This window comes from Uloborus diversus, chromosome 3, assembly GCF_026930045.1.
Source record: "Uloborus diversus isolate 005 chromosome 3, Udiv.v.3.1, whole genome shotgun sequence".
Classification (NCBI taxonomy): Eukaryota; Metazoa; Arthropoda; class Arachnida; order Araneae; family Uloboridae; genus Uloborus; species Uloborus diversus.
In genome coordinates, this window is record NC_072733.1 from 163,192,062 (window position 1) to 163,204,699 (window position 12,638).

At 29.3% G+C, this 12,638-nt stretch overlaps 1 protein-coding gene across 1 annotated transcript in view; it reads right to left on the reverse strand.

Annotated features, from left to right (window-relative positions):
• Positions 1–384: 384 nt before the first annotated feature.
• LOC129218327 (mitochondrial proton/calcium exchanger protein-like) overlaps positions 385–12,638 on the reverse strand; it is a 45,601-nt gene continuing 33,347 nt past the window's right edge. The window contains exons 8-12 of the mRNA XM_054852563.1: positions 8,517–8,592; positions 6,955–7,115; positions 3,934–4,139; positions 3,554–3,704; positions 385–893 (exon numbers count right to left, since the gene is read on the reverse strand). Coding sequence (XP_054708538.1) covers positions 726–893; positions 3,554–3,704; positions 3,934–4,139; positions 6,955–7,115; positions 8,517–8,592 — 762 coding nt within the window. The 3' untranslated portion in view covers positions 385–725. The remainder of the gene's footprint in view (positions 894–3,553; positions 3,705–3,933; positions 4,140–6,954; positions 7,116–8,516; positions 8,593–12,638) is intronic.

Here is a 12,638-nt window from a genome sequence, read left to right on the forward strand (position 1 = left end):
CAAAGGGTAATGACAGCCTTTAGTGGATCTAAAGATAGCATTAATTAGCATTTCAGAAATTTAAATTTTGATAACTACTGGTGGAGGTTTCTGTCATTCTAAAAGCTCTTCTCCAAGTGAGTTCTGAACTATTGTGAGTTTAATAACTTTACTTCTGGAAGGAGCTCTGGAACCAATGCATAAAATGTCCCCAGTGCCCCAAATTTGATTATTAGCATCCAAAAATGCAGTTGATTACGCATAATCTGCAAGCTTTGGTAGTTTGGATTTTGAAAAGAGGGGAAAATTTTATCTGTTTGCATTGTGGCATCCGCGTAAAACTGAAACTCATTCGCATATGAGGGTCTACTGTATATTACTGTCTAAAAAAATACATAAAAAACATATAACTCAACAATTTATTACACATTTTATCACAATGAAGATGCACCGTATATATATATACAAATGTGTACTGTTTAGCATTTGTAATGTTAAATAAAAAATATCACTTGTGAATACATATAAGGCATTGCACATTTATGTCAAAAGATATTGATGTCAAGATAGACTAAAAAATAGTACTAATGATAACTGTTATAAAAATTATAGTCCATGAATTCTAAATATGCGTAGTTTACAAAAATGAATTGTTTCTTATATGCTTCTAATAAATAGTGAAATGATGGGTGATCAGGTTAAGATGATCATCTTTACAAGAAATGTACATCCATTATTTTACACGTTTAGTTTTCTACCTTCCCTTTAGACTCTTGATTTTCTTCTTTCAATTGCTTCTGTTTTTCCATTTTCTCTTCCATTTCTAGTTGGTCTTCTTTTATCAAAAGATCAATTATTTCCTCCATTTGCTTCACACTTACTTTGACATTATCCTTTCCCAAAAGCTCAATGACCTAAAACATTTTTGCAGTAACGTAAATTATTATCATCAAGAGATAAGTGGAGCATTATTTAAAAATGTTGATTTTTCAGCTATTAAATCAATAAGAAACCTATTGAAATGTTATTAAAAAAAACATTTACAGTAGAAAATTTGAAAGGAAATTGCAGAGCCTAAAACCTGCTTTACAAAGAATGACTAGAGAAAATTTCAAAGTTTACATATAATTATCTAAAAATCCAAAATTAGCAAAATTTTATAAGTCAATAAAAGGAGCAGGGATTAAAATTTAAATTCATTCACATAAAATAAGTTAAATTGAACAGGTAATGTGATACTATAAAATAAAGTTAGTACACATTTTAGTATATTTTACAAACACAATTTGTAAATTCAGTGTAAAAGTGAATGAAGTTGGTTTTTCACATTGAGATTTTTGTTTACACCCAATAGGCTGAATCATTAACAATTAGAATCACTTTCCCCTTGACATACCAATAGTTTAATTCAGAATTCAAAGAAACAACCAATCAGTATGAGCTTGACTGCTTTTCTGATGGCTGTTTTAACATTAACAGCACCTGAGCACTTATTTATAATGTGTTTTCTAGTGTAGATGTTACTCCAAAAAAAAAAGTACATCAAACAACATTGAGTAGTAAATAAACTAATGCCTTCATTGTGTTGTAGGATTTATCAATTCTAAGTGTAATGAAGAAAGGTGAGAAAAAAAGGAAGATAATCTTAATAAATGAAAAAATAATAAAGCATTTTCCAAATAAAATCATTCAATTACTATACATTGCTTTTTATTTATTTATTTTTAAACTCAGCAAGAATGAAAATCAATCTTACAAAAATACATTAAACATTATTAACCATTAAATAAGCAGATGTTCATTAAGTTAAATAATTTTAAAATCTTAAGGGTAAATTAAATAAAAAAAAAAAAATAATTCATTATTAATATTTTTCAATGAGAACGTTCAAAGTAAGATTAATATAGAAAAATGCACATGAAACAGGTTTGTATTTTATAAACTAGGAAAGCAGTACCAAATAATACTTAACATGTTTATATTTAATTAATTTAAGGCAGAAAGCAACATTTGCAACAGTAGAAACTTAAAAAAAAAAAAGCAGAAACTTAAAAAATAAAAAGAAATCACATAGGTCACACTGGTATAAGATCATCCATACAGAGATGCCACTTAAATTCTGCTTCAAAACTCTTATAGTAAGTAAAAAAATACTTCACATGGCATAAAAAATGAGAACTTGAAAAAAATCATGCGTTAAAGAGTAAAATTTTGAAACAATAATTGTATACCACATATTTCCAAATAAAGGCTGATACCTGTATAAGCTGAGAACTGTTTTTCCTCCAAAAAGTTACAAAAAATTCAAAAATCATGCATAAGTTAAATTTACGAGAAAAAAAAGAATGATGCAAAAATATCCTGCCATGAGGGCAAAATACACTATGCTGGAAATAAAAGGTCGAACATTTTACAATCAAGTTCATGTCAAGTTAAATGCCAAGCACTAATGGCAATTATTTCAACTCTGACAACCCTCTTTGAAGTGATTCTTTTTTCCCCAGTCCATTTACAATTCAATTGGTTGATCTGAGCTAGTCTTATCTTTGTTTGCTGAACCATGAATGATAGGGGAAAGTCTGATGTAGCAAATTTCAAGCTGTATGTGACGTCCATTTGTGCTCCTTATTTTGCTTTGGCAGTGATAAAATAAACTAGCAATACATATAATGTTTTCAAAAAATAAAAAACAAAACAATTCTTTAAAGTTAATTTTTGAAGAAAAATAAAAGAAGCCCCCCTCTTTCTAGGCAGTATCTAGTCGTGTATTGATTGCACATGCATCACACAAATGACAACATTTTTGACAAAATTAGCGAATTCATGTATAAAGCCAACCCCTTTATCTACCACAAAAGTTCCAAAAATTATTCTGCTAGGCAGGTAAATGGCAGTATCTGCAGAAATGAGTTTTTGAGATATTTAAAGAAATGTGTTTTGGATTCAATACTAACATTAGGGAAATGTTGGAATTAGACATTTTTCTTGTGCCTTTTTCTAAGTGGAAAACAAATAAGCAAGCTTGTAGAATAAAGCTGATGTACAATAAATGACAATAATGCAAAAAAAAAAAAAAAAAATGAAAAATATAAAGTTACTGCCCTTTACCTACCCATGACAGCATTGGCTTATACACTAAATTGGGTGATACAGTATGCATACTTTGAGTTTCAAAAATATTCCTTAAACAGGTATTATAATAAGTTACTAACATGTATTTAAGAAATAAAAGTATGAGGTTTCAAAAAACATGTACATAAATATCACTGCAAAATACAACAAATGCTTTTCAAAACATAAGGGAATCTCATGCTAACTTTATTCCAGTTTAGTTACTTCACTCTTTTAAGAAATTATCAAAACTTACTTTTTCCTATTTATTTTTTAATGCTTTGGAATATCCCACAACAAAATTATACCTCTGAATATGATATGACTGATTTCACCTATTTTCTCTTTTACACAAGTAAAATTACACATAATTTTAAAACCAGTATCTAGTTTGATTCAAATATTTTGGAAAATGAAGGACAAGTTACAATAGTTATTAAAACTGAAAGATATAAAAATCTACCTTTAAAACATGGTCAACTTCTACAGCACCATCACGATCCACATCCATTTTTTCTAAAACATCTGCTATGCGCTGCAGTTTTGTATCATCAGAAACTTTTTGAATTCTTCTTATTGCCAAAACTAGCTCATTGACACTGATTATGTCATCTCTATAAGAACATACATTGAAATCATATTATAAAAGATTTATTATTAAAAAAAAAAAACTAAACAAAGAACAGAAATTTAAAGTTCTGTTAATTTTAAATGATGTCGTTCTCATTTCGTTCACATTTCAATGCAAAATCGTGGAGAAAAGCATTGATTATGAAAACAACATTTTCAATTATTATTTACTTTAATATTTGTTAGGACAAAGAATGACAAGTAATTTTTTACCTCTCTTTAACAATAGCAACACCTTCTTTCATTTTATCATCAATTTGCTGTTGTAAAGTATTTTTCTCTCTGTTCAATGAGTCCAAAAGAGCATCCATTTTGGAAATCATTTTATTCACCTTACTTGACAGTCGCTGAGCAGCTTTGGACTGCTTTATTTCTGTATGTCCAGTTTCAAGAACAATATCCTTAAGCTCTTCAATATCCTAGTAAAAAAATAAACATTTAAATATTACATACCTAACTTTAAAAATGAAGAATAAAGTAAAAATTTTGAACTTTAAATCAAATAATTATAATGATGAAACAATTTATAACATTATTGCTAATATTGATCAATATTTTTAATTATATTTTAATAAGAATGGTTTTTGAAATTATGTTTCCTTCAAATTGATCATAGTACAGTTCATGCTAGAACCTAGTCTATAAGCACTAAAAGGGTTAAATCAATAATTTTTGATAATTTGTTTCAAAAGATACAAAAAAATAAATAGATGAATGATTTAAACCAGCATAGAGTGGATGATCCAGATTCAGATCTGCCATTTGGGGGACCAGGGGGTTCAACTGTACCCATCTCGGGGATTTCGGAATCATAATGTAAATGTATAATTAAAGTAAAATCTTGATTTAGTGCCCACTTTCTAAAGTGCCAATCTTGTTATACTGCCATAATTGTGTCTAAACAAATCTTCCATTTAGAAAGTTTAACGTGATCAATTCGTTAAGACGCCAATTCGACAAACCACCAGACAATGGCGTGTCTCAAGAAAACATTTTTCAAAAACTACTCTATCTCCAAATTTTTATTCTTTATTTTAAAATTATTATTGCTTTTTCTCTTCAGTAGCTACTTTTTAGTGAGCTTTTCGGGTTATTTAGAGATTAAGTACTCCAAAATGTTTCAAGGCAAAAACACCTCACAAAGAGTTTGTTAGCAATAAACAAGTGGCCTACCAGGAAAAAGACAATCCATGATATAACATTTTATAGAGGGACTATTGCTTTGTTGTAGTGTGACCGCATATCACTTCCTTTTCAATGTATTGTTCATAGAAATCTTTACAGAAGCCCAGTTTCCTATTGATTTTTTAGAGAACAGGTAGTTTCTTTTCTAGTATTGAATTAGATTGGGAAGCTCAGCATCAAAATAAAAGTCATCTGGCTTATCTTTGAGGAACTTAAAATGTTGGCAAAAATTGAAAAATGTAGCCTTTATCTCCTGGATGATTCAAATAATCATGCTTTTAGGACAAAAACAGGTTTGAAAGCAATGCAAACAGACGTCAAGAGAAAAGAAATTTCGCTTACGACAAAAGAAACAGTAGTTAAAACTGCTTTAAGAGCTGCGGTTTCATAAACAGTAATGATGACAAAGCTAAAGTGACTTCAAAATGTGGGATAATTTTGAAATCTTTTTTGATGTGGATTAGGTAAAAATAAATGTTTCATGAATATTGATTAATATGTACAAGCTACGTGTAAACTCTTGTACTGCGAAGCGATTGTGCAAGAAGTGCAGATTTTGATAAAGAATTAGAGGGAGAAGTAGAGAAGAGTAAGAGAAGTAGAGGATGAAGAATATTTGTCCCCCCCCCCCCAACTAATTAGCAAGTATCATACTTTACAAATATTTTATTGCTGTACCTGGAAAATTCCGAACGCGTAGATAAGTCCAATTTTGTGTTTGCAAGTATAATGACATTTTGAGATGCGATAAAAAAATGTAAGCAGTAAAAAATAACTGCCTGTTTTGAAGTATCTTAACAAAGCTTATCATTTGTAAAGATATTTTTATGTATTACTAATAATTATTTTATCCAAACTTTATATTTTGCAACCTATTTATCATGCATTATTCTTCGAAAAAGAAAACAAAAATTATTCTCAAAAAGACAGGAAAAGGAACTTCCGATAACTCAAACTGACGATAAATCAAAGGTTTTGGCCATTTCCTTAGGAAGAGTCATCAAGAGTTGACTGTATACAGAGCACTCAAACAACATGGAAAGAAGTAGAGGAATGTGGTGCAAAGTGAAATAGTTAAGATGACTGAGCTTGTTCAAAAAGAACAAATTGGAAATTTGATTTGAAAACTTGCATTGGAGTATTATTTTTTGTTTTTAGCAGTAAAATTGTTCCTCAAAAAAAAAAAAAGTGGAAAACTTTCAGTTTTCTTTTCATGGGGCAAAGTGAAAAGTGAAATATTTTTTGAATGAAATATTTTCTAATAAATTGTGAAAAATATTCAAATTAATAAGCAAATAAAAGGATAATTGAATCAATGAAAAGATAATGAAACAATAAACTAATAAATAAATAATTTAATACATGAGAGAAAATAAATGAGCCAATAAAATAGTGAATGAATTAATAAGAGAACAATGACATGAAGGAATTTTAGAAATTAGTTAATGAATAAGTATGTGATTTAGTAAATGATTGAATCAGTAAACGAAATGAACTAATTTTACTTTGCCCCATCCACTTTCCCCTGCACCCACTTGACTAATGGTGAAAAATATAACAAGAAAAATATTAAGTAAATAAATACTGCTCTGAATATTAGAAGGTCCCAATTAATATTTAAAATGTTAAAACAAGAAGCTTATCATTTGATAATATCAAAATCATTTTTGAAAATTGCTTGCATTATCATATGCTTTGATTTTCAGAGGTAATTATTTCTAGACTGGAATAGACTACATATATTACTACAAAGTTAAATTATTATTTGGTAAGTAGCGATAAAAGTGGAAAAAATATTTCAACATTTCACTTTGCCCCACATACTAGGGCTGTCATAAAAATTTAACCTGATCTCAGGGTGATATATTAACATTATTGTCAATCTCTGCTGCTCTAGATTATCAAAGAATTAAGGGAGAAAATTTCCGCACAGCATTTTGAAAAGTTTAGGATTTTCTCGGTTTGTATCCATTTTGTATTATCACTCACCGTATTTTAAACCCTAATTTACACATAAACATAACTTAAACATTAAGGAGGCATAACTACCTGTTTATACTCGGCCATTTCTTCCTTCAGATCTTCTATTTCCTCTTTTTCAATCAGCAATTTTTTCTTTTCAGTGGCAATATTTTCAATTGCATCTTCAAGCTCATCAAAATCTTCTTTAGAAAGCTGTTTTTTATCAACAGCAGCATCAGTGTCTTCCACTAAAATCATTTAGCAAATGGAAAAAAATCAGCTATGATATGACTGACAAATAAAATTCATTAATGAGGCAGTGAAAATAAAACATTAGTATGCTATAATAATAATAATAAACAGTGTTTTGAGTAATCTAAAATGTTAAAAATCGGGGTGTAAAAAAATCATGTATTTTTTGGAAAAAGAAAAAAAAACTAAATAAAAAAAAAAATCAGTTATAAATATTTTTGCATTTATAATTATAGTTAAATTTGAAATTCCTGTTTTCAAAAATTGTAAAACCATTATATTTCAAGTATTACTTCACCAAAAAACTTTCATAATGTGATGTTAAACCAATGTTATACAAAAGGCTAATGATTAAAATCAAAGTTAATGTAAATGGCATAGAAGGAAATGAAACAAGGTAGTGTAAAATGAGATAAAAATTAAATGATAGTCAAATGAAAGAAAATTAAAATTTGGTTTAAATTGATTTTTGATAAAATTGCTGTTCCACTTAACCTATTTTGTTACAGAACATCTTGCAGATTTTTAAATAATAGGTTTTGCTGATTTTTATGCATAGAAATGATATCTTAAAATCAGTTTCCCATTTTCATTCGCCCAATTTTTGTACAAGTATACACAAATCTATACATTCGATTTTTATATGTATAATTACAGTTAAAGATTTTTTATCTTCATCCTTTTCATTTGAGGAATAATTTTTTTATATATTTTTTTTAAATTTATTAGAGGGAGGTGAGGCAGATTGATGCAGAAAAATTCATTTAGTTATTTTTAGTAGTAAAAACTTTTAATTTTTAAATTTTTGGCTTTTCAGGTTGAGTAAGAAAAGAGAATTTGAAATGATAAAAATGGTCAAGTGAGGATAAACCCTGGAAGTAAAATGTATAACAATGATAATTGATATGTATTGTTACATTGATTTAAAAAAAAAACAGTACTATTTGAAATTTTTTAGACGATTTTTAGTTTTAAGTTCAAAAATACTTTAAATAATGATTAAAATCAATTCATTCAAATCAATGATATTTTCCTTCCGACTCCTCAGCCCTGGTAGTGATAAAAATAGTAAACCAATGAATTAAATAATGTGAATCTTTAGATGTTTAATAAACTTTCATGCAGCACACAAAATTGTGCTCTATGCCAAGGCAAAATTAAGTATTTTTTCAGTTTAAAAACGAGCAAACATGCAACATACAGAGCACATGTCTAATTGTGTAGTGCTGAAACCCAACCTAAACAAGTTAATATTTTTTGTTTCAAGAAGGTAATGACATTTCTAGAAATAGAAAATCAGAAATTTATCTTCAAGCATGAGAGATTAATAAACAGTACTGAAAACAATAAAATGAATAAAACACTTTAAGTAAGAAATGGAAATATTTAATACTTACATTCCTTTGCGTGATCCACCAATGGTTCAGCCTTATCTTTCAACTCTTCATCAAGTGCTTTTTCTGGTTCTGCAATCTAAAATGAATTCATTCAAGTTACGAAAGACAACATAGCAAAGAAAAATAACACAAAACAAGTTTTAAGCAACATAGGAAAGGAGAGCATTTGATGAACATCACTCAGTATTTGATTGAATGCAATGTCGCTTTTAAAGGAACTTCAGATACATTATATGCATTACACAGTAGAAAGAAAAGTGAATTGATGTTATCTCCAAATTTACCATTGTAACAAAATCCTGCTACCATCATGAATCAATATTAGAACTTTTTTGTACTTTGATGAAAGCATTTCATATGGGCATTTGATCAGCTGAGCAAAAGAAATTCTCTTTTTCCTTCCTTTACATCATAGTAAAGGAAGTATTGTAATAGTGAAAAAAATTTCCTTCAAATTTCTGCCTATATTTCCACTACTCACCTCTGAATGAATGTTGAGTGGTTCTTTGGTCCGACTGCACGTGCATATAATGTGCTAATATTGCACGTGCTAAGGGTATATGGAAACCCGAAATATTCATTTTGACGATCCGCAAGTTAATTACCATGAGTTTTCAAATGACGTTTGTATGTATGTGCATATGTACATATCTAGCATAACTTAAAAACGGTATGCTGTAGAAAGTTGAAATTTGGTACATGGGTCATTCCGGTGAACATGGTACATTTCAGTTTTTATAACTTTTTTTTTCAAAGTCATCTAATCCAACAAAAATTAATGTCAAATAATGGCAAAAGGGTTTAATTTATCTGAACTGTAAAAATTAATTAGCTTAACTTGGTATTAATATCCAATTTTCTTGGTTCTTTTATCAGAAATGAAAGATTTTGTCCACTCTGTTACATTTAAAAACAACAACAAATTCAAAAATTTCAATAATTTTTTGAATTTTTTTTTTGTTTAATATAAACAAATGAAACATATATTTCATACAAATGCTTAAAATGTCATCGTAAAAGGCACATTTAAGTTTTATTGGCAATTATCTTACTCAAAAATACAAAAATTTAAAAAATCATTTGAAAAAGTTAGATTATTATATGAAACAAACTTTAAAAAAGATTTAAGTTGGTTTATTCTGGTTAGTAATTGCGTAGTTCTATGCAAATTAACCTTTAAATTAAATATTAAAAAAAAAAAATTACAATCAAATCAGTTAAAATATTCCTGTAACAGAGTGGATATACCTGTAACAGAGTGGGCACTATTATTGAAGACAGAAGTAATCTCAATGTTTAAGCAGAGAAAATAGATGGACAATGTTTCATTTTTTAAAATTTTGTATTTAATTCAATTTTTCTATAAATTTGTTAAGCTAAGCTTTTTGAAAAACATCAATAGCATAAGCGACTTGTTTACTATTTCCATAAATATAGTCCATTCTGTTACACGTGTAACAGAGTGGACATAAAAGTAGTTAAAATTTCTTTTCAAAACCTAAACATAAAGTAACAGTTAAAATAGTGATACAAAAGCAAAGAGTAACTCTAAAATTACAACTTTATATGTAATTCAGTTTTTTTTTTAAATTTTAACTAGTAAAATTAATGTAACATAGTGGACATTTTGTTACTCAAATTTACTATCAGAGACAAAGAATGAATCTTACCTTGCTTGTTGACTGTTGAATCAACTAGAATTAGCTATACATGGAGTTTTTACCATCTGATCATCTCAAAAGTATCGCCAGTTTTTTTGTAAAAATTTTTTTTTATTCTTTAATGACTGTAACAGAGTGAACATTTCAAAATTTGTAAACTGTAGGGACAACTGTAAATTACCTGCATTTTCATTAAAAAAATATTTTTCTAAAAAAAAATTATTGTTTAAATTGTTACAAAAAAGGTGTTACAATATAGTTGGAATTTTTTTTTTTTTTGTTATTGCATCTAAGCAATTACTTAAATCACTCTTTAACTGTCACTGTTTTGAAGCTGGGACATCAAGATTTTGCCTTTTTGACTAACATAAATTTTTTTTAAAAAATTCCTAAATCAAAATATTGAAAACAAAAGATACCTCATGATACAAAATTGCATGAAGAATAAAGAAAAACATATGATTAATTCATATTAACTCTCAACTTTTTTGTAAAAAATCCAAAAGTGCTGGACATGAAATGTACCATTTTCGTCGGAATGACCCATATAGATTGAGTGGGAACTAACTGTGCACCTCATTTTTTGGTGGCAAACGATTACATCTTTTAAACGTTTTTTTTTTTGGGGGGGGGGGGGCAAATCAGTGTTAATTCAATGCAGACTGAAGTGATGTTACAATTTGGCAACCACTTGGCAATTTATCGCCAAGTTGGCAACAAATTTGGCCAAAAAATGCTTTTATGAATCTGGTTTCAATTTGAAACTACTGGCAACATTTAGTGAGTTATCCATTGAATCATATTAAAATTTCAACGTAAAAGGAAGTACTATGGTGTCCATATCAAACTTTTTATTAGAATTACTTAACTTTTATTTTCAACTTGTTGCACTATTTCTTTATTTATTATATCTATTTTCTACAATTACTGGAAAAACATTCTCTTTTGAGATGGTCACATTTGTTTATTTACTTTTTTGGGGGGGGGGGACATTTGTAGTGCTGCAGCCTATTAATACAGTGACCACGTTTCTTAGTTACATAAACTGATAAGTTTCTCAAAACTTCAAGGAATGTTGAATATAATTCCTTTATTTGAGTAACTCACAAATTTCCCATACTTTGGCCTATTTTCTTTTGCAGAAGAAAGTATTTTCACTTTAGAAATCTATCCTCAACCTAATTGATCCAATGATTAGATAAAATTGATTAATTTTTCTTCCTCATTAAAAACTGAGTGCGTTTATCTGCATATGCACTCTAACTTCTTCAAATGATAGGGAATTGACAATCAAACCAGGTACTGATTAGTGATGTGTGGGATCGTTAAAAAAAGTAGATCCACGGATCCGGATCATTAGTGCCAAGATCCGCGGATACGGATCTCAAAATTTTTTTTACCCAATTCAACTATCCAAGTGTAAAATTTGTTACGGTAGGTATTCCTGTCAGAATAATGGCAGTTTCTTCAAAAAATGTCAACTGCGGCAAAAATATAATCAAGACTATGATTTACTCTTTAAAAAAATCTTCGTTAAAATTGAGGGAGAGTTGAAAGGGATGGGTCAGCGCTGTATTAATGTTTAGATGGAATGTGAAAAATTATTTCTGGCTTGCTCGGTAGATGTAGGATACAGGAACAAGAGTATAAAGCTGCTACCGTATATACTCGCGTATAAGTCGAGAAATTTTGTCCAAAAAATGAGATCAAAGGAAGGGGGGTCGACTTATACGCGGGTCAAATTTTCCGAAAAAATTTTTTCCGATCAACGAGAGCTGGGAAGCTACGAGAAATGCCGATGTGCGGTTACAGGTAGTCGCTGATAAGTTGCTAGTGTGAAAAAGTAAACTTATTCAAAAATAATAACTAAAAGAACCTAAATAATACACATAAGTAAAGATAATTTTATTCCTCTTTATTAAGGATCAAATCAGCAATTAACAAATATCGTGAAACGTATTAAAATATTTATCGTCAACAGTCACGCCATTCAGACTGAGAGTGCGTTCGACGAGCACGACCGGGAGCGACCGGTTAGAACGCCGCGGTTAGTAACTGGTTACTTACCGGTGACCGGTGAGGTTCGTCGAACGCATCCTTTGACGATTCTGCAGCCGCCGATGTATAGGATGACGCGGTGATGACGGAAGCGGACTTTAATGAACTTTTTTTTTGCGTCCGACTCGGAATCCGAGTTTGAAGGCTTTTAGAAATGTTTTCCTATTTAATTCCTATTTTATTTGTAAATAAATGTGTTCATTATTTTGAAATTTCTTTGAAAATAATTCGCGATGTTTTTGGAAAGTATGGGGGTCGACTTATACGCGGGTTTTAGATTTTTCTGGATTTTTTCTCTGAAAAAGGGGGGGGTCGACTTATACGCGAGATCGACCTATACGCGAGTATATACGGTACTGGACAGGCTAGAAATAATTTTTCATATTTTATTTCAGCATAAATG